Source organism: Mirounga angustirostris, unplaced genomic scaffold (genome assembly GCF_029215605.1).
Source record: "Mirounga angustirostris isolate CCGP_5_RB_7025 unplaced genomic scaffold, mMirAng1.0.hap1 SCAF_1, whole genome shotgun sequence".
NCBI lineage: Eukaryota > Metazoa > Chordata > Mammalia > Carnivora > Phocidae > Mirounga > Mirounga angustirostris.
In genome coordinates, this window is record NW_026991709.1 from 12,882,319 (window position 1) to 12,907,373 (window position 25,055).

The 25,055-nt window shown below is 47.2% G+C and overlaps 1 protein-coding gene across 8 annotated transcripts in view; it reads right to left on the minus strand.

Moving 5' to 3' along the window:
• Positions 1 to 229: 229 nt before the first annotated feature.
• Positions 230 to 25,055, minus strand: part of EVA1C (eva-1 homolog C) — a 72,864-nt gene continuing 48,038 nt past the window's right edge. For 3 of the 8 annotated variants that reach the window (XM_064579471.1, XM_045902554.3, XM_045902551.3), the window contains 4 exons: positions 16,784 to 16,927; positions 8,633 to 8,713; positions 7,163 to 7,252; positions 230 to 797 (listed from right to left, as the gene is read on the minus strand). In XM_064579471.1, coding sequence (XP_064435541.1) covers positions 421 to 797; positions 7,163 to 7,252; positions 8,633 to 8,713; positions 16,784 to 16,927 — 692 coding nt within the window. In that variant the 3' untranslated portion in view covers positions 230 to 420. The remainder of the gene's footprint in view (positions 798 to 7,162; positions 7,253 to 8,632; positions 8,714 to 16,783; positions 16,928 to 25,055) is intronic. The other 5 variants (XM_064579474.1, XM_045902552.3, XM_064579492.1 and 2 more) reach the window with 4 other exon arrangements.

The window sequence follows — 25,055 nt, forward strand, 5'->3', positions numbered from 1 at the left end:
TGGATTCAAGCTTGCTGTCCTGTATATCAGTTCAATTTTTTTATGTTTGTAGGGGACCTCCTGTTTAATCATCTGTAAAATGGGGATCATAGCACTATGTCATGAAGCGGTTGTGGGGATTAAATGACTTAATACATGAAAAGCAGCTAGAGAAGCTCGTGGCATTATAAGCACTCAGTAAATGTGCACTCTTATGTTATGAATTTAAATAAATACAGAAAACAAAGACTTCCCTCCTAATTTATTTTGAAATGTACTGTAAACAGTTTGAAATGTCCCTTTAATAGCTTCTGGCTTCACCAGTATTGGATGACCTGACAAATACTCCTTCATAGAAGGTACAAGTGAAACAGAACTGGAGGGGCATTTTGGATCCTTCCCTCTTCAGAAAGTGTGATCGCACGAAGACGCATCTCTTTCTCAGTAGAACTGGCCCATATTTCTTGGGAGTGAAGTGTCCAAACCACTGTTCATCCATATTTCCTGGATGATTTGCTCCCTGCGCTCAATCCTTTCTGCCAGCTCTGCAGCCTCTATGGAACTGTAGACAGGATACGAAGTCCTACAAAACCCAGACAGTTCTCCCGGAAAATCAGAGTCAGAGGAGTCCTCCTCCCCCTCTTCATCCTCGCTGTCTTCCTCAGCCTTGGCACTTTCTGGCACCAGGTGCTCCCTCGTCAGCTGCAGCTCCCTGAAGTCCTTGGTGCAGGACACTCGGATGACCAAGGCGCACAATGTGAGCGCCAGACCAATGCAGACACTGGACACGAACAGCAGTGCGGCTCTCTCGGGGTGGGCTGTGGGCGAAAAGACAAGTCAGGAGCCGGGAAGAGCTGTCAATCTTCGCCAATCCAAAGTCCCCCAGAAACAGCTGTCTGCTCAAACTGGCAGCTAATGCAGAATGCCAGTCCTGGACAGCATCTTTGGGACCATCCTCACCTAACTGATCCTGTACTCTCATTGGGTAAGAAAAAAAAAAAGGTTTTGAGCATATATAGTCAACACAGGTATGTACATGAGAGGACACATAGCAGGGGGACTCAGAAGCTGGATCTCCTGAGTGCAAACTCTGATCTCCTACTCATTGGCTGTGCGATTTTTGGCAAGTTACATAACCCCTCTGTGCTCCAGTTTCCCCACCTGTAAAATGGGGCTAACAGCACCTTCCTGGTATATAGTTAGTTCCTGTGACACTCATGGAACATTCGCTGACACATAGTAAATGCTCAATAAACTGTTAGCTATTAGGAGTAAATTATGAAAAATTAACTTATATATAAAGTATATATATATATATATACATGAATGTAAGTACTAATAACAGTAGATGTTAACAAAGCTTTATTTCTTTAGATTAAAAAATAAATATAAATAAAAGTTCTGGTAGCTTTTCTGACATCCAAATGATTGTATGATAATGATAATATAAATAGAAACGATGCTAATTTGTACTACATATTCTGGTCTAAATCTTTTTTTTTTTAAGATTTTATTTATTTATTTGTCAGCGAGAGAGAGAGAGAGAGAGCACAAGCAGGGGGAGGGGCAGGCAGAGGGAGAAGCGGTTTCCCTGCTGAGCAAGGAGCCCGACGCGGGACTCGACCCCGGGACCCTGGGATCATGACCTGAGTCAAAGGCAGACGCTTCACCGACTGAGCCACCCAGGCACCCCTGGTCTAAACCCTTCATAGGTTTAATCCTTACATTAACCCTGAACAGAAAGGACTATTACTCTCTCCATTTTTTAGTTATGTACCCTCTGAGGGGTTAGGACTCCCTCTTTGGGAAATAATGATCCAGCAAACTCCCTCAAAATATAAAACAGGAGTTGGCGGACTTTCTCTGTAAAGGGCCAGATAGTAAGTATCTTAGGCTTTGTGGGCCATACAGTATGTGTTGCAACTCTTCAACTCTGCCTTTTAGCACAAAAGCAGCCCCGGACATACAGGTGTGCTGTGTTCTAATAAAACTTGATTTACAAAACTGGCCCAAGAGCCACAGTTAGCTGACCCCTGATACAGAGGCTCAAACTGAGCCAGTAAGGGAAGCCACTGCCTGAGGACAGCTGGCCTCTTTCGGCTTAGCCAGAACTGGAACCTGACCCTAGTCTACGAAGCTTGCTAGGACCCAGCCCCTGCTACCCTCCCCAAGGTAAACTCCAAACACTCATTCATTCATCCCTCAATTTCTGTTTTCCGGCCACACCAGCCTCTCTCCATTCCTCATGGGGCCTCACACCCTGGCACTTTTGCACGTGCTGTTCCTTCTGCTGGAATGTTCTTTCTTTCTCCTTCGTCTAGACCTCTATTCTCCAGGCCCCAGGTTGGGCCAGGTCCCCTGTCATTAGGTCTCATAGCATCTTGAATGTCACTAAACCGCTGAGCACATTTTGTCCTTTCTCACCCTGTAGAATGCAAGCTCCACGAGGGCAGGAGCCCAATGGTCTGGTTCTTCACCAAACCCCCAGCACCCAGTGCAGAGCAGGGATTACACAAACACCTGCTAAGTGCACAGGAGAAGGGGTTGTGGATCTAAAGCCCGAGGCTTGGTGCCCTGTGGGTGGGGATTCCACAATCTTAGTTTTCTTCCTCTCCTTCTGCTCCTGGGAGGTAAGGGTCTGGGTTCTATTGCATGGAGAGCTTCTCATGTATCAGATGCCAGGTGCCTCCTGGCCCAGGTGTGCCTCCTGCCAAGTGATGGCTCTCTAGGCCACGTCTACACCACCGAGATCCAGTGATCAAAGATGGAGGACATGGCAATTCATGGCGAAGCCCATTGGAGCAAGTCTTCCTAGTCATCTGAACTGACTAGTTTGAGGTCACAGAATCACCAGGTGTTAGTTAGATGGAGGTGAGGGGCCCGAACCCTCCTGAGGCAGCTGTGTCACTTGTCCAAAGCCACTGTGTGGCTGGGACCCTGAGCTTTGGCCCAGGCTCTCTCCACAGCCCCCTGCTTTACATTGAGGGCACATCATCTGTCTTCCAGAATCAATTGGACCACTTTAGGCTTTCCTGACTGCTTTCCTAGTATGTACTCCAGAAAGATAAAGGCATTAGTCTCCATGCAGTTAAACAGAATCTGCACATGGGGCACCTGGGTGGCTCAGTCGGTTAAGTGTCTGCCTTCGGCTCAGGTCATGATCTCAGGGTCCTGGGATCGAGTCTCGCATCGGGCTCTCTGTTCAGGGAGAGCCTGCTTCTCCCTCTCCCTCTGCTGCTCCCCCTGCTTGTGGTCTCTCTCTCTCTAACAAACAAATAAATAAAATCTTAAAAAAAAAAAAAAAAAAACAGAATCTGCACACTATGCGATTGTTCTCAGTCCAGCCTCGGCTGGCTCGTCACGGGCTTACGTGAATGACTTTCATTTCATCAGCCGTCATAAGCCCGCAGGAATCTCACAGTGGTGGCCTGTGGCCTTTGAGGCCCCTTGACCCTTAGATCTTTGGTCTGGAGCCAACCCAAGCTCCAGCTCCAGCTTACTGTGTCCAAATAAGACACCGAGAGGCCAGGGCCAGGGTTCCACCACCTGGGGCCCTGCTACTGTCGGGTGAAAGCACAAAGGGGGAGACTGGGCCCTGGTCTGACAGCCGTGATAATAACTTTCTGTCACGGAACCAAAGATTAGAGACCGTGGGAACACATCGGAATCCACACCTATGTGACAAGGCGGTGCTGATTTCCAATCGTCCTCCCTGACAGGGGATCATGTAACTCTGACTTTGGAATGTGTTATTATACTTCCATTTCAATGTGGGTTTGTCTGGTCGCCTAGAATTCCTTTCGTAGAAAACAACGATGCCTGCGCAGCTCAGGAGAAGCTCTGCTTTCTGACCCGTGACCCCAGCTACCCTAGTTACCCCAGGTACCCTGTGCACCCGGGCAGTCCACAACAAGCTCTCCCAGAGGGCTGAAGACAGAAGTAGAGGCAAGTGACAGAAATACTAGGACACCAAAGGCGTTCCTGCGGGCAGATGTGGAGTAAATACATACAGCAAGCAGATGTCAGTGAAACACTAATTGTCCAAATAAAGCTCCTTAGGCACAGTCTGCTGGGGTCCAGTGGCTACGCCAGCTAATAAATTGCCTTCCTAAAACCAATACACACAATACACACACACACACACACCCCTTTCTGTTTCTCTAATTTCAGAATTTTTCTAGGGGCTTCTTCAAACCCATGATCTAGATTCTAGAATGATCAAGGTCTACACGGTTAGGATAAGAGTAAAGTCCAAACATGCCTAAAACGATGCCTCACTGCTGGGGACAGGTTCATCGATGACTTAAATGGCCGAAAGAGAAGTGGTTCATCGGGGACCCCTGGATAGCCTCACATCTGTTCCACCAGCCTCTGTGTTCCAACATCCCAGGACAAGCCCTTTGGTTTTGGTTTCTGGTCTACTTGTCCCCGTGTTTATGTGACTGTGCCAGCGTGTCAAAGCCACTTGCAGCCTGACCTGGGGAAATGTCCTTTTGGATTCACCCAATCTACTCAGTGTGGAGTGGAGTTTTCCAGAAGTTGCCCTGCTCACTCTCAGCTCCAGCTGCTCCTGCTGCTGGCTTCTCCTTCAGACAGACCTCCTCCCTGTGCCTTTTGGGGATGGATGTGCCTAAACAACCCTCAATAAAACCAAATAAAGGCCACAGTGTCCTCACATTTCTTTTTTTTTATTTTTTATTTATTTTTTATTTTTTTTATTCTTATGTTTATCCCCATACATTATATCATTAGTTTTAGATGAAGTGCTCCATGATTCATTGTTTGTGCATAACACCCAGTGCTCCATGCAGAATGTGCCCTCTGTCCTCACATTTCTTTAAAATTGACTGCCTATAAAGAGCAAATATGGGGTGCTAATAAGGTGCAGGACAGCTCACGACACCACATGAAGATTCATCGTCTGCTCATTTGTTAAGGACTAACTGGGCATATATCCTGTGCCAGCCCATCCTGGACCCTGGTGCATGACAATAAGAGAACAAACATCTGCCCTTAAGATGCTTAATGTTCAGCAGAGAGATGGGTGCTAATGAATAAATCCCTTGTATGATTTCTGGGAATAATGAGTGTGCAGAAGGATAGACAAGGATGGAGGGGAGTAACTCAGATAAATAACATCCATCCTTCAAAATCCTGAAGAGCATCCTTCTTGCTCAGAGAAACCAGAGCAGAGGTCTAATATCTGTTGAGTCTGATCATGGCCCAGCTGATGTCCACACTGTGGCCTCAGGCAAATGACTCAACTCCTCTGACCCTAAGCTTCCCTGTGTGCAGAATGGGGGATCAGAGTCCTCTCACTCAGGGTCTTTGCTATGGACTGAATTGTGTCCCCACAAATTCGTGTGTTGAAGCCTTAACCCCCAAGGTATTTGGCGGTAGGACCTATAAGGGGGTAATTAAGGTTAAATGAGATCATTAAGGGTGGGGCCCTGATCCAACAGGATCCGTGTCTTTATAAGAAGGGATGACAGAGAGCATTCTCTTTCTCTCTCCTTCTCTTACTCTCTTTTCCTCCCTCCCTCCCTCCTTCTCTCTTCCTCTCTCTCTCTCTCTCCCTTCCTCTTTCAATCTCTCTCACCCCCCCACCCGCCCCCACATCTCATGCGAGAAGGCAGCCGTCTATAAGCCAAGAAGAGCATTCTTACCAGAAACTGATTCTGCCAGTACCTTGTACTTCCAGCCTCCAGAACTATGAGAATGAATTTCTGCTGTTGAAGCTGCCAGACTACAGTGTCTTGTCATGGCAGCCGGAGCTGACCAACCCAGTTGTCGGGAGGAACTGACAAGGCCCAGCATGGCCACAGCTCAGTGAGCAAAGTTGTCATTGCTTCCGATTAATCCCTACTCCCTGAAGGATTTTCATGATGCCTTTTCTCCAGGAAGCTCTCCAGGGACTTTGAAAATACGGGGATATTTTTGACAATAAAAATCCTTACATCTCTTAACTCTGACAAGGGTGGCACAGAGCTCTCGGGCCTCCACTGCTGGGGGACCAGGATATTCATGGGGTCTGGGGGGAGCCCTGTTATAAACAACAGTGGGGCTGGAAGATGCAGAGCCTGGCAGAGAGCAGGTATGGGGGATCCAGAAGAAGAGAACATTAACAATAGTTATGTTTAAGCTTTGAGACTAGGGGAGAGTTCTATTTCTTGGTGCTTTCCTGTGTTTTCCACTTCAAGCACATTCTACTTTTCTACATAAGGGAGGGAAAGACCTCATAAATGTTTTAGGAACTGCAAGAAGTGGAAGTGGGAGAGTGGTTTGAAGAGAGAAGATTCTCAGAGAAAACCAACAACCACACAACAGACACTCAGGAGAACTATGGATGCAGGAAAACGATGGAATAGTAGAGGATTCCCAAGACTGTCCTTCATATCTCCTATGTTGGGCTGTTCCCTTCCGCCTTTATTTTCCTCTGAGAAAGGCTTACTTGAAAGAGCCTGAGCCCCGGCAGGCCTTGAACAGTAATGCTGTAATGCAGTATATTAACATGAATTTTAGCAAGGCCTCAGAGATTTGGCCTCCCTGAACAGAGTCAGGCAGGCATTGCCAAAACTTGCAGAGTCGACATTTCAGAATATGGTGGATGCTAAGATGAGCAGACAGAAGGTGAGGAAAGATGGCAGGTTCCATCCCCTCACTGATGAGAGTTTTGGCTCTGCCAGGTAGGGAGTCTGACTGATCCTTGAGGGGAAGATTATCAGGGACGACTTGGCAACTGTGAGAAGTAACACAGGTGACTCAGGAAGGGACTCTGCCTTCACAGGGCATGACCCGTTTTGTTTACTAAGTGATCCTTTAACTCAATTTTCTTCCAGCCAAGGGTGGGATTCAATAATCCTCTGCCCTTCCCAAATTTTAGAGCTGGGGAATATGCATTCCTCGGGTTCCTACTTTTCAAAGTGGAAAATACTCACAGAGACCAACTCCTGAATGGTGTGACTTTATCTGTTTGCCTCCTCCCCGTGTGGTTCTCTTGTGGGTAGCCTGGCTGGAACTGTACCTGAGTCCAAGACTGTTTCCAGATCTTAGCAAGACTGCAGGTGCTGAGGCAAACTTAAAGTCTTTTCTTCAGCTGAGTGTTGTAATTAAATATCGCATCTGTTAGTGAGACTTCAGTAAAGCCGTTAGCATTCTAGGAAGCTTCAATTTATTGACCTACCTCTAATGTAAGCAAATGCTGCCAGAGAGTTGCTAACAATAACTCCGTCTTTCCTTAGAACCCTCGGTTTGCTTGGGTCAAAGTCTATACCTGTTTCATAAAAGATGCAAAACCGATTAATCACAGCTATTCACGGTATGACTTCTGCTCCCAACCCAGGACTGCCATAATAAATAAAATGTCATAGAAATCAAATCAATGGGCCTCTGACTGAATTACAGAAGACTAAGCCAGGAAGAGCGTTTAGTAAATAGTCTCTGAAAATATTAAGTGATAAGAGGGATTTAGAAGTTCTAAAATGTGCTGGTTCCAACTTCAGGTGCCACTCACCCACCCCACTACAGAAGGGAACAAATGGATTTTCCCATCCAAAAGGCAATGTCATTCATCATGCCTCTGGGAGGCTTAATAATGGCTTACCTAATCACAGAGCTGCTGTCTGTGCTGTTGACCATAGATAAGAAAGGAGGGAGATTATGGAGGGAGATTGTGTGGGGCTACTTTTTTGGAAATGCCAACAAAGTACAGGGCAGGTCTGGTTTTAGATGCCTGGTTACATTGCTGTGAAAGAGCTTAGGGAGCTCCTGATGGGTAGCCTGAGAGCTCTGGGGACCCCATGGGATGTGAGACAGGTCAAAAGAAGGGTGGCACAGAGCTCTTGGCCTCTACAGCTGGGGGACCAGGATATGCATGGAGTCCAGTGGGGAGCCCTCTTAGAAACAGCAGTGGGGCTGGGAGATGCAGAGCCTGGCAGAGAGCAGGTCTGGGGGAACCAGAAGAACAGAACATTAACAATAGTAATCTCTGAGCTTTGAGACTAGGGTCGAGTTCTATTTCTTGCTGCTTTCCTGTTTTCCACGTCAAGCATACTTTATTTTTATACCTAGGGGCAAAAGACCTCACAAATGTAATAAAAGTAATACAAAACAAACTTTGAACACACACAAAGTGTAGTATCTTAGATGCTCTACAGAAAATTTGCAGTTTCCATCAGGAGCCCCAAGGGTCTGATTTGATAAGAAAACCAAAATGTTCATCCCCCTCCTACTCACAACAGCCCAGTGAAAGCCCAAGGGCAGAGGTGGCATGTGTTTGGAGGCCCTCAATTCCAGCCTGGGTCTGGCCACCCCCAGGTTCCTGGTGGGGTCATCTTTCCAACAAACTCATCATAGAATTCAGGAACCCCAAATTTGTTTCCGAGCAGATCTCTTTTTCCAAGTGATATTTCATTTAAGAAATAAGAGGGGAATGGAAGGAGGATTTATTCCACTTATAATTTGAAAAACAAAACAAAATGTTGGCCACCATATGCAATCCATCGCAATAGCGCTGCCATTATCAGAGCTGGTAACTCCAGCTCACCTCCTGACATCCCCCTTTCATTCCAACCAATGTGCACCCAACTATGGTCACATGGGGCTGTTTACCTTTACTTAAAGAGAAATGCTGGTAGTAAGCCATAAAAATTACCATATTCACCATCTTTCTGCTTCAAAGAAGGTTTTAGATTAGCAACGGCTGGATCAATCGCTGTGAGTATGTTCTTGGGAACTAAAAACCAGAAAAGAAATACTTTAAAAACTTTGTACATTTAATATAATTTTTTCACTGCAATGTGGAGAAGATACCAAAAAAATCCACTTTCAAATCAGTACATAAATCACCCACTCTGCTTATCAGATACACTCACACACATAGGCGAATGGTAACTATGTGACCATCAAATGTCCCAGAAAGGTAAAATTTTGGAGAACAAGTAAACCAGCTATGGTATATCTACCCAACAGAATATTTAGCAATAACAAAAAACAAAGTCCTAGCACCTGCTACAACATGGGTGAGCCTCAAAATCATGATGCTCAGTGAAAGGAGCCAGACAAAAAAGACCACACATGGTATGATTCCATTAATATGAAATATCCAGAACAGGTGAATGCACAGAGACAGAAAGTAAGTTCTGTAGTGCTTACCAAGAATCAGGGGTGGAAATGGGGACTGACTGCACATGGGTGTCAGAGAACTTTGGGGATCATGGACATGTTTCAAAATTGGAGTACGGTGATCATCGTGTAGCTAGCTCTGTAAATTTACTAGAACTCATTGAATTGTTTTTGCTTAAAATGGGTGAATCTTAGAGCATGTAAATCACACCTCAATAACACTGTTAACTCTGGGGGCACTTGGGTGGCTCAGTTGGTTGAGTGTCTGACTCTTGGTTTCAGCTCAGGTCATGATCTCGGGGTCATGAGATCGAGCCCCGCATTGGGCTCTGAGCTCAGCGCAGAATCTGCTTGAGATTCTTTCCCTCTCTGCTCTTCCCACCAATCATGCCCTCTTTCTCTCTCTCTAAAAAAATTTAAAACAACAACAACAACAACACTGTAACTCTGAACATGAAGCCCTTGAGATGTAGTGAAACAAAATGACTGTAATTGACTCAGAATCCACCACAGACCTCCTTTCCTGGCCCAACTCTGCTTTTCACCCACAGCTCTGAGTCCTCACTTCCTTAATGAGCCTGAAGAGAATTCTAAGACTGCATGCAAGAATGAAAGAATGATGCTCTAAGGGCATTTTAAATGCAATAGAAAAATGAGAGGAGAGAGCACTGTAACAGACTGTGTTCGGAGGTAATTAAAGATTCTGCTGAACTGACCCTAAGAATAAATCATCCTATCTCAAGATGCCCCGAGGAAAGCAGACAGGATGGTAGCATGCAGAGGGCCAAGCAAGAATTCTGAAGGCCAAGTGTACCGCAGCTAGCCAGGAGAAGGGAGAGGAAACCAAATATTTTTGCTGCAGAATATTGCTTATTTTTGTTTGTTCTCTAGCTCAGCTGGTATCTGGGAGAAGTGGCAACAGGAAACAGAAGTGACCCAACATAAACTGTGCAAGTTCAACTGCACTGATTTTTTTCTTTAAAGAGCTGGTAAGGGGCGCCTGGGTGGCTCAGTCGTTAAGCGTCTGTCTTCGGCTCAGGTCATGATCCCGGGGTCCTGGGATCGAGCCCCGCATCGGGCTCCCTGCTCGGTGGGAGGCCTGCTTCTCCCTCTCCACTCCCCCTGCTTGTGTTCCTGCTCTCGCTATTTCTCTCTCTGTCAAATAAATAAATAAAATCTAAAAAAAAAAAAAGAGCTGGTATGACATCTTCTGCAGCAAGAAAACCTCATTTCCTTTCTCAAAGCGCTTAACTAAATTCTTTTAGGGATGTCCTGGGACCGACAACCAGAGAGCATTCCTCAATTGTACATTTTCCTCACGCGGGACACCCTGGCGCCTTCATGCCCATCGGCAGTGAGAGTCACATCCGGGGCTGTAAGGTGACAATGACAGGAGGCAGTGCTGTCCAGGGACCCTGAGGAATGTCCCTTGGCTGATGGCGGGCACACCACTGATTCTGAGAGCAGAGCAGCGCCCCAGAGAGCTGAACCGTGTTGCCACAAAATGCTTTCTGATGAAAAGCCTCTTGGTCATGCTGCACCCTGGGAAGGATGCCCCTGATTCCTTGGCAGGAGTAAGTCCTCCCTGCCAGGAGTGGCACGTCTTGGACATCTGTCTCTTGGCTTGTTGTCAAGATACAGCCTGAGTCGGGGGGCTCACTGTAAATGCCAGAGGCTTTACAGTTTGGGAAAGAAGAAGAGCTCAGAGAGGAAGGACAGTCTGGATGAACTTTGCAGAATACCCAGGTCCTTATAAGACCTTAAACTGCCGTGTGTGATACAGGCTTCTGTCAGGAAACTTGCCCATTTACTACATGAAAATGGCCCTGCTAGTGGGAGAATTTTTAGGAACTTGAACAGAACAGGTGTTGATGCACCTGTCGGATTCTTGCATCTCCTTGTTTCAAGAATGAAGATGGCGCTGGGGTGTGATTTACGTACCACCACCCTTCAAACCTGCCTCTCTCCATTCTAGATACGTTTGTAAAACCACCAGCAAACCATTATTCATGGAGCTCTTAATACGTCGGACCCCGGGCTCACGTTCAAACAGTGCATCTTGGTGTTCATGGTGCCCCTGTGAAGATGTGTATTGTCCCCATTCCTGCAGATGGGACAACTGAGGCTTAGAGATGCACCGTTCGCCTAGGAAGAGGTAGCACCTCAACGCGGTCTTGTGCACATTGCCCTTGATCTTTCCACGATCCTGTGCTGTCCATGGGACGCTCAGCCTTTGGGAACTGGATAAAGGATCATAAAGGTGGCAAAGTGATTTCCACTCAGACAGTCCCTGTGAGTCTGTTTAGGTAAAACCAGAGAAGATGATCCACTAAATTTGGGCAGGGCCCCCACCTCAACTTCTCCCCACCACCTCCAAATAAATCTTCTGTGTCAAGCTTGGGTCAGTGCGGACTTTAAGAAAGAAGTCTCACTTAGGGCCCAAAAAGATTCTTCATGTCAGAGACAAACACGGTATTTCTACTTAACTTCCCCTCTTTCTCAGTAGGAACCCAGACTGCATGAGCACCTATAAATCCTGGCACACCCCTAACCTGCCTTTCCCCAAATCCTGCACCCCCTATTCCTCCTGTCCCCAATTCTAGCATCTCCTATACCATCTGTCCCCAAATCCTGGCACTGCATCCCTCTTGTCCCTCAATCCTGGTATCTCCCTTCCCTCCTGCCCCCAATCCTAGTACCCCCCTTCCCCACTGCCCCCAAATCCTGGAACCTATTCCCCTTGTCCCTAAATCTTGGTACCGCCATCCCACCTGTCCCCAAATCCTGGCACCCACCTGCCTGCCCCATCTCCTGGTAGGAGCTATTCAGGCCCTAGGCTGAGGTCCATGCATTTCTTGTACCTTTCAGGCATATCAGGGTGGGGATGCTGGCCATGCCTCTGTCTTGGTGACTCTTGAGTACTAGTGGCTATGGATACGGAGAGTCCTCCCTGCAGATGTGAGGGGGGAGAGCAGGCTGAGTTTTCCAGGTCTGGCTTATCCTGTGAGGAGGAAAGTCTGAAATCCAGCATATCCAAGAAGTGCGGCTAATGCTTAAACTCGGAGGGAACACACAGAGGACCTCATTTAGCAATGCACTAAAGAAGAATACTGGAGGAATGCATCCCAGCCCCATCAATGTGCTCTGTGCTGAGTGGTCTGACATTATCCAGACGTGCTGCCTACAGTTCGGAAGAGCAAAGGGCCCACAGCCTGAATCATGCCCCAGGGCTCCACAGAGATGCAGAAATTCTCTGCCCAGCCTAAGCCCTGCGGGGAAGAGAGAGCCAGGATTAAATGAAGCTCTATAAAATAGGGAGGAGAGTTCTTTTTAAAATGCAAATTGATTAGGTCCCCTGAGACAATTTGTCAGGGGCTCCCCTCCTTGGGTAAAAGCCTAGCTTAACTTCCCATCCCCCAAGTCCCTCCAGTGCTACTCCAGTTGCCCTTCCCTCCTCCCACCTTCACTTTGCTGACTCCTACACACCTGGTCTTACTTGCCTCTAATGCCACCTCCCCCAGGAAGCCCTCCTTGTCCCCCAAGTCTCCAGAGCAGAGATCATACTGTTCATTGTAATTTCCCTACCCCCTACCAACAGGTGCAATCAGAGTCCCTATGGCTGAGGCATCCCTGCCTTGTCTCCTGGGTCATATTGGAGATGGGTGGCCTTTGTTTCTACAGAAATGAGGGCCCAGAGCTTGATGTTCAGTACTTGTCCCTAACGCACCTCTCCCCTCCCCACCCCCATGGAGTGGGGTGTCCTGTCCCCTGGGGGGGCACAGCAAGATTGCTGGGTGGAACAGCAAATCTGGGTCAGACGCTGCAGTTAGATGCAGGGTATTGGAATAGACATCTATGGGGTGGACCTTCCCTGACCCTCTTATGTAAGAGCATCTTGACTTGGGGGTTTGGCCGGGCCCCTCTCTAGGAAGCCATGTTTATAATCACGTCACATGGTCTCTGGCCAGGGCTGATCCAGGGAGGGGGGCTACCTGACCCCAGCCCAGCCAATTAAATATCTTTCTGTTAGAAATTTGGAACTAAGATTGTCAGACTGCAAATCTCCATAATTGTTAGAAACAGGACATAAAAATCATGGAGGCTATAGGGGTGGTCATATGTCACCCAGCTCAGGCTCACAGGGAGGCTGGGTGCAGAAGGAGAGAGAGAGAGATTGAGGGCGAGGAGAGAATAAGGCAGCAGAAGTGCCATGAGAAGCAGAGAAGAGAGATGACAGAGGTTTGCCGTGACCTTGCAGCTACCTACCCTGAGGCCTTGCTTCCCTGCCCTGGCTTCAGTGGCCTGATACCCACCCGCCTCATCCCCCTTTTGGCTTAAACCAGCTCAAATTGGTTCCTTCACTCACATCCAAAGAGCACTAACTAAGACGGATTCTTAGTTAGAAATTAATTAACATCCTCGGTCTTCGTATCAACTTCCACATCAGCTGGGAGAAATTTTTTAAAAATGTAGAACCCTGCCCTCCCATTCGGTGACCTATAAAATATTCAGACATTGCAAATCATTTTTTAATGATTCAGGCTGCACAGTGAAGAGCCATCTGGCCAGGGGTGGAAGAGAGTATATTTTTAAAATGCCAACCACATAGATGGTGATTAGAAAACGTCTGCTTGGGGTGGTGGGGGGAGGGGAGACGGGCACGAACTTGCCTCACAGTGCCAGGCACCCCCTCCCTTTGGAATAAGTCCTGGGGGCCACACTGCTGGACAAGGGGGCACCGTCCTAGGGAGACGGGAGGACACCATCAATGCCCCATTTCCTCCACAGCCCCACAACCAAAACCAAGTTGCAAGCCCCCTCTCTGACCTCAGCCTTCTGGCCTCAACTGGACTCCCTCAAGTGCCTCCCTCTGCCATTCTCAACCTCACCCAGACCCCTCCAGGGACCCTCCTACTCTCCCTTCTTCCTGGAGACCCTCCTGTCTGCAGCTCGGATTCCTCTATCCACCACTGTGATCACTCGCTTGGGAGCACCCCAACTCTCTCCCTCCTTTACCATTGACCAGGGAGCCTGGAGGACCCCTCTTCTCATGTCTGCTCTCAAGGAGCTGGCCACGCTGGAAGGAACCACACCAGCGGGCAGACCAGTGTCCCTGAGAACTCTGGCACTAGCCTCCTGCCCCCTGCAGCACTTCCTTTATACCTTCTCTCCTCTTCTCCAACGCTCTTCCCTCCCTGATCCTCACAGCTGATGACCTCCTCTCATACTCAGAGAAGACAGAGGCCCGGAGACAGAACAGAAAGCCCCCCAGCCACTCTCAGAGCCTCCTGTCACGCTGTGACAAGGGAAACATCCTTCACGCCCATCTGAGGCTGACCCCGTCCCTCTGCCTCCTCTGGGCCCCCAATCTTTCCACCAGGCATGTGTCCTCAGCATCTCTCACATCTTCCCACTTTCCAAACCCTTCACAGATTTTTTACTCGCTCTTGTTCCAACTGGCCGCCCACCCCCAGTCCACTGCAACCCATTCCCCACCCCACAGCCCATAGACTGGTCTCTTAAGAGTCCAGGCATCGGGGCGCCTGGGTGGCTCAGTTGGTTAAGCGACTGCCTTCGGCTCAGGTCATGATCCTGGAGTCCCAGGATCGAGTCCCGCATCGGGCTCCCTCCTCGGCAGGGAGTCTGCTTCTCCCTCTGACCCTCCTCCCCCTCTCATGCTCTCTGTCTCTCATTCTCTGTCTCAAATAAATAAATAAAATCTTAAAAAAAAAAAAAAAAGAGTCCAGGCATCATAGGGGTCTGACTGCCCCATGGCAAGCCCTCCACTGGCACCTCCACCGAGGACCCTGCAAAACCAGGTCCTGGCCGCTCCGGAGCTATTTCATGCCACCTTGACCTCACCAGCTCTGCGCCTCCCCCCTGCTCGGCACTTCACATGGGCTGCCCAGATTTACCTGGTGGGTTTGCCTGCTCGTTTGTTTAGTGGCCATCTCTCACCCTCAACTGATAATTCCAAGGACAAGAACCATGCCCCCCTTTTTTTAAACCACCCAATTCTTGGCACCGGGCACCACCCTGACACAGTGCACATGCCCACAGCGCACTGAATGAATGGACGAGGGAGAAGAAGCTTGAACTGAAGCAGGACCTCCAGGCCCTGAGAGCCCACCTTCTCTCCGCTAAGAAGAGCCCCAGCCCTAGGAGCTGTCACCTCATTCCTGAAGGCACAGCAAGAAATTCACCTCATTTGCAGGCTACACTCCTTCAACACTCAGCTGGAGAGGCCAGACGCTACTAGAACATCAGAGTGATCTGTGTGGCTTCTTGGGGGACCCCAGAGCTGCTCCGGCACGGAAGCAGGAATAAAGCCTGAGAGATGAAGTCAAACCACACTTCCTGCAGTGCACGTGTGACACTCTTAGTTTGGAAATGCATCCATGCAGCCACCGTATGGTACCGATTCCAGCTTTCATACTGCAGAGGACAACATTTTTAGCTCAGGATATAAAAGGCTGGGGAATGCATCGGAACATTTTTAGACCATAAAAAGGAAGGAAGTACTGATGATGCTACAACATGGATGAACCTTGGAAACATGCTACGTAAAGAAGAACCAGTCACACACACACACAAAAAACCCCCAAAAAACAAAAAAAAGAAACACCCCACATCCTGCATGATTCCATTTATATGAGATGTACAAGAGGCAAATCCATAGAGACAGAAAGTAGATTGGTTGTTGGGGGGGTGGGGGTGGGCTGGGGGTGACAGCTAAAGGGTGCAGAGTTTCTTTGGGGGATGATGAGAATGTGCTTAAGTTAACTGGGGCACTGGCTGCACAATTCTGTGAAAAAAATTAAATCCTGAGAATAAAATAAAATTCTAAAACCATTGATTTCTATGCCTTAGGAGGTGAACCAGATGATCTGTGAATTATATCTCATTAAAGCTGTTACAAGAAGAAAAAGGTGGGGATATCTGGCAGGAGAAGGGGTTTCCACGAGCACAGATATCGGGTTTTTCAAATACTGTTCTCTTTGAGCTCCCTTGGCTTCTATGATCATTTCAAAATGAACAGTCCACGTGTCAGGATGACAAACCAGAAATCTACCTACCGTACCCTCTGAGAATCATTAGTGCCCATTCTCTTTTAGGCAGCTCTATAAAATTGGACTCCACTGAACCAGGCATTTCATTTTCTTGTTTGAAGACGCTGGGAAAACCAAGTCCTGCTGTCATGTAACATTTTTAATTGTTTTTGGGTAAGCATTTGATCTGTTGACTCACCGCTTGTGGGTATGCAGATAAAATGGCTGTTGGCGGCATAGAGAGTCATTTAGAGCCTCAAACCAAGACTGCAAGGTGAAGCGGTAGCCAAACAAGACTTCTGGGAGCTTGCGTAATGTACCTATAAATTTCAGAGCCTCCTAAGCACCCAGGTTAAAATCACTCTTCTCCCATTTGCTTGTTCTTTTCCTACTCTTCCCATTTGCTGCCAATCTGATCGCTAAAAGTACTTTCAAAATGAATTTTGACCAAAGAACTTGTATTGCTTCTTTAATATGAACATCATAGATAGGAATAAAGGATTTAAAAAAAATGTACTCTGGAATATCTGGGATGACAACACAGTTTCGAGTAACATCATTTGGTTTGTTGCATGAAAAATGCCTTTTGCTCCCATGATCACCTCCCAGAGAGGCAGGGTCTGTGTCCTTACCACACGCATAGGTGACAGTGAGGTATTGTTTCACTCCTGGCAGACAGGGGCTCCCAAAATGGTGATTGTTGACCATGACTTTGCATCTCTGCTTCCCATAGCACCTCCTGGATAATTCTTGCAAAGCTGAATAAGACAGGCAGTCTGAAAGGCAGGGAACATCAACAGGAATTTTAGGCTGCATCTGTATCTGGCTGGCCGCACAGCTTATGCTATTTTCTGTAAGTAAATACACTGGGCTGGGTTTCCAGTCTCATGGAGATAGTTTCTCGGATAATTTTCTCTCTCATTAAAGTACCCAAGATGCTTTCCCATATAAATCATATGGGCTAAGTCCCCTATAGGCAGAGCGGGCTCCATGACATGTGTTAGAAGGGCCCTGAGCTTACTGTGATGCTCCGCTGTCACCATCTTGAAACTCTTACATATTTTTGAGCAAGGGGTCCTACATTTTCATTCTGCATCAAGCCCCACAAATTACGTAACTGGCCTTGTACACAGAACAGGCAAAATATGTAGAACGCTGAATGAAGATTATTTCTTTTATGCCCCTTACCACGCCTTAAAATATTTTATTTGCCATTTATTTTTTTTTTTTAAGGGAGAGAGAGCACGCACACGTGAGTGGGCGGGGGGCAGGTACAGAGGGAGAGGAAGAGAGAATCTTTTTTTTTTAAGATTTTATTTATTTACTTGAGGGAGAGAGAGAGAACGCACACAGGGAGGGGGAGGGGCAGGGGGAGAGGGAAAAACAGGCTTCCCTGTGAGCCAAGAGCCCGACTTGGGGCTCGATCCCAAGACCCTGGGATCATGACCTGAGTTGAAGGCAGACATTTAACCGATGGAGCCACCCAGGTGCCCTGAGGAAGAAAGAGAATCTTAAGCAGGATCCACACTCAGCGTGGAGCCGGATGTGGGGCTTGATCTCAAGACCCTGAGATCATGACCTGAAATCAAGAGTTGGATGCTTAACTGACTGAGGCACCCAGGCACCCCATTTGTCTACTTTGAGAATCCATCTCCCCTGTGTGAACATAAGCTCCAAGAGGACAGGGACTCTTTCTGTCTTGTTTGTCATCAAAATCCCACATCCTGGCCCAGTGTCGAAGCCCAGTAAATAACTGATGAATGAATGAAATGAACTCATAAACATGAGGGTATGTTTTTCAGCACCTGGCACAACGCCATCACAATTAGTAAAGATGAATTTCACATGTACAGAGCTGAGGTGCGGAGATGCTATGTGCTGAAAAGAAAAACAAGTCAAAGAAGTCTACCTTGCATTCACACAATGTGCTGGAGCTGGAGACAAAACCCACACATGGGACCTGATGTCTAACAATGTGAAACAGGGCATGAGCATCAGCAGTGCGTGGCCAGGACGAGAGGTGCTGGGGTCAGAGTCGGGAGAGATCAGTGTGGACCAGCATGGTCACAACAGGCTTTCTAGGGCAGAGGGACTTGGTCACAGAGAAAGTGCATGAATTGGGTAGGAGCAAGCAAGACAGAAAAGCACGAATACCAAAGTAAGGGGGCTAGCGTCACTTCAGGGGAGGCCAGGGGGCTGACTGTGAGCTGGAATAGTGGGTATGGACAGGGAAGCCACAGAGAATGAGCAGGAAAAGGAACCTGGAGAGAGGCTGAGCTTGCCTGTGAATGCTTAGCCAAAGACAGACTTTATTTTTCAAGCATTTTTTTTCTCCTTCAAAGTAAGTGTAATACAAAGGACGTAAATATCTCTAAATCAAAAAAGTGGTTTGTCTAACCTACTGGGTGTTGGTAGAGAATGTCATGGAATGAAAGCGATGACAACAGCTTGACTTCAGATGGAACTGGACTATTTAAAATGGGGTTTCCAGGAAAAATAGGCACTGATTTCTAGAAGGAAGTTCACTCCTTACTGAAGCTATTCCTTGAGCCAATATGGCTGGTTAATGTTTTCATGAGTACAAGTACCCAACGCAGGATTCTCCGACTTCACCAGCTGAGACCTAAAGAAATGGCCTGACCCTACTGTCCTTTACGGACAGTGTATGGGAGGCCCCAGAGGGAAAGGGAACCAAACTCAGCTTGGAAGCAATGGGCGGGGTGCCTGTGGGCTCAGTTGGTTGAGTGTCCGACTCTTGGTTTTTGGCTCAGGTCATGACCTCAGGGTCGTAGGATTGAGTCCAGCGTGGGGCTTCTTGCTCAGTGGGGAGTCTGCTGGAGTTTCTCTCTCTCTCCCCCTCTGTCTGACCCCCACTATCTAAATAAATAAATACATACATAAATACATAAATACATAAATAAATAAAATCCTTAAAAAAATAATACACACTGGAAGGAATTAAGAGCTTGGAGAGCAGAGAACAGAGGAGAGAATTTTAGAGACCTTACAAAGTTCAGTTCACTTACAACAACAGCTAACATGACAGGCTATTCTCAGCACTTGTCCATCAACTGATATGGTATGTTCCCAATGCTCTGTGACAGGGACTGTTTATCAGATATGTAATATATATATATTATAATAAGTTATATATAATAGTTTGTATACATAATATGTAAATCAGGGGCATACAAATTAAGGCCACAATGAAAATAATATTTTGCACTTTCTAGATCAGCAAAACTTAAGAAGACTGACAATCCCAAGTGTTGAAGAAGATACCTATCAATGGAAACTCTTGAACATGGCTGGTGAGAGGGTAGACCGACTCTAGAACATACACTGACATCTTTTAAATTGACACATTTCACATCCTCAGACTCAGCAGTTTCATTTCCAAGAGTCTATAGGCTCACCTAGCCTTTCTCTAAACCCTTCAGAATTCACAGTCAAGAGATCTGAGAATGGGATGTATGATTTCTGCATTGGGAAGAAGTAGCTGTCTGAGTTAATGAAATTATTCTTAGAAGTCTGATGTAACTATTGTTTATTCTGTTGCAAAGGAAATACATGTTTGTAGTTGAAAACTCGAAAAGCACAGATAAGCCCAAACTAGGAAAATAAAGATTCCCGGTAAATCCGAAAAAAAAAAAAAAAAAAAAAAAAAAACCAACAACAACAAAACCATTAACCTTTAAGGAAACTCCTTCTGGCCACCTTTCTGTATGTGAATGTCTTTCCCCCTAATGGTGTCATATACATATCACTTTGTATGCTACTTTTTCCCATTTAATATATCTGCACAAATTTTAACATGAACATCATTTTAAAGAATTGCATAGTTTTTCATCGTATGGATGCGCCAGCTCTATTTACAATACCCGATGCAATCATCGTTCAGATGATTTCTGGTTTTGAACATTAGAAGCAGTTCTATGTGGGGGCGTCTGGATGGTTCAGTCAGTTAGGCATCCGACTCTTGATTTTGGCTCATGTCATGATTTCAGGGTCCTGGGATGGAGCCCATGCTCAGCAGGGAATCTGCTGGAGATTCTCCCGTTCCCTCTGTCCCTCCCCCAACCCACACTCTCTTTCTCTCAAATAAATAAATAAATAGAAGCCGTTTTATGTGGAACATCCTTAGAGCTACATGTTTGCACACCAGCACGGTAGTTTCCACAGGAATTCTTGGAAGTAGATTGCTTTGTCAAAGGCTACTCAAAATATTAAGGCTTTTGATACACACGGCCAAACTGTTATCCAGAAAAGTTCTTCTAATTCACACTCCTGGCAGAATTGTATGAGTGCCCTAGAAACCTTTTATTTCCTTAGGGTGTGTGCCTGACCATATTCTTTAAGGCTAACAGAGGAAGGAAAAAGAAACCCCTCTCATTTGTAAGACCACAACCCTCTTTGATCCAGGAAGTCTTGTGACGAGCATAGAGGCATGCTTCTGCACTCTTAAATTACCCTGGGAGCAAAAGAGTTTATCTTGGTCAGAGTGAAACCCACAGTGTGTTTTCAGGAAGAGGCCCAAGGTAATTCAGGTCAGACTCAGGTCTGACTGTATCCTCGTTGACGCTGAGCTCTGAACTGTTTGCAGGATTTTTTTTCCCAGTGATTATCTCCCTCCTAGGCTGATTTTGTTTGCACCCTCTCTTCCTGGCAAACTATCCTTCACCCCCAATCCATCTGATAACACGATATTCAACCATTTAATTTTTATTTTTTTAGCTATTGTTTAACACTGAAACTGAAGTTAATTAATCCTCACAAGGTGTGTTTATTTTGATAATTAGGCTGCTCTTGGCAGTGGGGGCCCCTGGCACCTTAATCTTTGGCTGGGAAGTCGAGGCCCACCCACACTTGGCCTTGCCATGGCCTTAGCCCAGACCTTGAGGCCGACTGGGTGGTATTCTCGTTCTCTTATTGAGGAAACAGCAGGATCCCTGGAGCCCACCCAGAAAATGTAACTGCAGCAGGAAATGACATGTCACAGTGGATGCCCAGCCAGGGGAAACTTCCTGAAGTTCATGCCCAGGTCTGTGGGAAGGCACACCCCCTTCCGTGTTAAGATGTAGCTTCACTGGTGTTCACGTGGGGCCAACAGTGATCGATCACTTTCATACTTTCCTTCTCTTTCACTCGACAAGACAAAAGTTCGGACGGATCTGACTTGCTGGATGCTCTTTCAGGCGTTCTTTGAAGGGTCAGCACCCTCAAGATAAGACACCAGATGTAGCTCTGTTCGGAACTTGTGGGACAAACAGATGTCACTTTTTGAAGATGGTCTCACAGCTGGCTTAGTCATTGTCTTGTGCGTCTTCCCTTTTATTTCATAGTTGAGGGTTATTTCCAAGTATTCGTTTGCTAGGGTTGCTGTAACAAGTACCACCCGCTGGGAGCTTAAAGAGCAGAAATGTATTTCCTGTCTGTTCTGGAGGCTGGGAGTCCAAGGTGTCCACAGGGTTGTTCCTCCTCTGAGGTCTCTCTCTTGGGCTTGTGGATGGCTGTCCTCTCTCCGTGTCCTTGCGTGGTCTTCTCTGTGTCTGTGTCCTAACTTCCTCTTCTTATAAGGACACGAGGTATATTGCATTAGCACCCGTATGACCTTAATCTAACTTAAACTCCTCTTTAAAGACCCTCTCTTCAAATACAGTCGCGTTCTGGGGAGCCGGGGGTTAGGACTTCAACCTACAAATTTTAGGGGCACACGATTCGGCCCATAACAGCCTTCAAGATGGCCCCTAATCATCTTCACTTTCTGGAACTCACACCCCTTGTGTACCCTCCCCCCACAGTGAATCAGAGCTGGTCCATGTGCCCCGTGTCCACCCACAACAGTACCGACTGGCCTGGCATACAAGCGATCCACCTTGGAAGCTCAGCCGGCAGGTGAGGTCCCATCTGCGACTCATCAGAATGTGTGAGACGCTAAGCAATAACCACCAGCCAAACTACCCCCAGAATTCCTGCCTCACAGAAACTGCTAGGTAATAAATATTTGGTTTTGTTTTAAGCTATTACATTTCGGGGTATGTTGCTACATAGCAACAGAAAACAAATGCATATTTTGATACTTAAGAGTGGGTTTCTGGGATACACAGAATTCCTCAAAATGTGGGTGTAGCTTTGGAACTGGACTTCGGGCATAAGTTGGGAGGACCTTGAGGAAAGTGTTAGTGAAAGTCTAAGGCCTCGAAGAGAAGCCCAGCATCGGTAACCTTTGCACCCGGAGGTCAGGTACATCTCAGAGTAGAACCTCCCAACTTCAAAAGTGAATAGGCACAGGTATGCTGGATATTTCCTTCAGGCCCCCGGCTGCCCCCCAGCTATTAGTTTTGACATTGGGCAGTGCCTCCTTCCACCCCACTGTGCCATACAAATAGAATTTTCTGGAGAAAAGGCTGGTAAGCCCAGTTCAAGGCTAGCATGTAGTGTGTGATGAATGCCTCACCACGGCCCCACCTGCCTGGTACATTCCAGATGGGACCAGCTTCAAGCACTGCACACAGAATGGAGGCTTTGCTCACCCTCCTTCAGGCGGGGGCTCAGAGGCTTTGCTGTGGATAGGCGTGAGCACCCTTATGTCTTTGGGAATGTCCAGTACGAGCTCGGGTCCCACTAGGATAGGGACCATCAGCCAGGCCGTGAGCAGCCCTGAGGATGCTCATGGGAGCGTGATGACATCACACATGACAGGGGGTAGGAGGTCACGTGCAGATGCCCTGCCTTCCACCAGGGGTGTCCTCCTCCCCCCACCATGAAGCCCCTTCCTCTTGATCCTATCCGACATACAAAGTACACAGAATCAAAAAAGCAACTAGCTGCCTATAACAAACCCAAACTGTAAGTCCAGAAAAAAATATACTGTGGGTGGGAGACTGACAGCAGAAAAAGCATGTCAAGGATTAACATCTCTACTCTGTCATGTAAAAATTTATGAAAAAAAATAAGGGTCCCACAAGGGGGGAAGAAAAGGACAAAGGCTAGAGAGACAGTGGGTGCGAGTGCGAATACAAGAACCACAAAAACATGGGAAATGTTCAAAGTCATTAATATTCAAAGAAAGGCAAATAAGAGGACCATTTTACGCCTATTAAATTGGAATCATGAAGAAAAATCATTCATACCTCTGCCAGAGCTGCAAAGAAACCCAGAGGCATACGTGGCTGTTTACATACATAAATTGGTACAAGAAGTTTTTGGAAAGAACTCTGGGGATACATATAAAGAACTGTAAATATGCCCACGCCCTCTTTCAGTATAAAACTTCTGGGAATTTATCCCAAGGAAACAACCCAGAGGAAAGAAAAAGCTACAAGTGCAAGTTCGTTATACATCACTTAGAATATTTGAAAATCAGAAGCAGTAAAATACCCCAGCCACTAGGGCATGGTTAATTAAATGATTTACTATAGCCCTTCAACAAGATATGAAGAAATGACTGGCATTGTTAGGATTTTGTTGGCCTCGTGGAAGAACACCTAGGATACAAAGTTACATTTCAAAGCACAATCAACGGTGTCTCTTTTAGAATTGCCATTATGTAAAAACTGTTCTATGCTCAGATACCAGGACTTGGAAGAGACCCTGAAAAGAAGAAAGCTTCTCATTTGATGGGTAACATTTGTGGCTGAACTCTTTTCTTATTTCCCTTAAATGTACTCAGGGTGCTGGTTCAGGACACTAACAGGGACCCTCTTAGTCATCTTGCGGAAAGACCTGGAAATGCCCTCCCTCCGTATTTGAGTGCTGAAGTCACACTCCGCGGTGCTTCCCGACCTCACTGAGGTCCGGCTGGCCTTCACCACGAGTGTTCCCAGGGAGGCACCGAGGTGGAGCATATTCGGTTCCACCAGACGGCAGCTTATCCCCAAGAGGAAGGGTACACACATCACCTTCCAGAGGCCGCAGTGAGGCCTGACCACCCGGCCCTAGACAGTCATCCTGCCAAGCTCATGTCAGGTCCCAGGGTTGAGAATAAATAGCCTTTTTCCCTTCTTCAAAGCGATTGTTGCTGAGCTCCAGTAACTTAGAGCAGAGATCATCCTGGCAGCCCGGGGACCGGATGTGGCCTGTAGGCATGTTTTGTTTGGCTCACACACTGTTTTAAAAGTTGGAACATTTCATATTAAAAAAAAAAAGAATCTGGATTTCCAGCATCTCGTGGGGGGTTGGAAGCCGTGACGACACCAGGCCCGCATCTGGGGCTGGCAGCCATCCACCTGCAGGAGCCCTGTGTGGGCACCTCCCTTAGGAGGGCTCTGATTCATTCCTGCACGTCAAGATTCACGTGGACACCTACTCTGTGCCAGGCACTGCTCAAGTTGCTGGGAATTCTGCAGGAAGCAGATAGACACCGTCTCTACTGTGCTTACCCTCCCCTGGGGAAACAGGCCCTAGGCAGGTAAGTGATGAGATGAAGACACTCAAGCAGGAGGGCTGCTTGGGACTGCAGAGACGAGGTTCCATGCTGGCAGGGAGCCCCAGGAAACCTGTCCGAGAAGGACATCTGATTTGATTCCTGAATGATGGGGTGAGAACATTCCAGGCCAAAGGAAGAGCTTGTGCAAAGGCCCCAGGCTATGAATTAGTACGCGGAGCCCCACAGTTTGTAAGGGAAGGGAGGGCAGACCCATGGCTGGGAGAACGGACTGATTCTAATTACAGAGGGCAAAGCGCAGGGCTTTAAGGGGTGGAGGGTGGGTGCTGTGATCTGATTTATTTTAATAACCTCTCTCTGGCTGCTCAGTGAAGAAGGGACTGAGGGAGGGAATCAGGGAGAAGGGAGGCCCAGAGGCCAGTCAGGAGGTGGTTCGGACGGTCCAGATGAGAGATGCCCAGAAGTGGGGAGCAGAGCTGCCGATGAGAGATGCTCGGTGTGCGAGAGCCCGAGGGCTT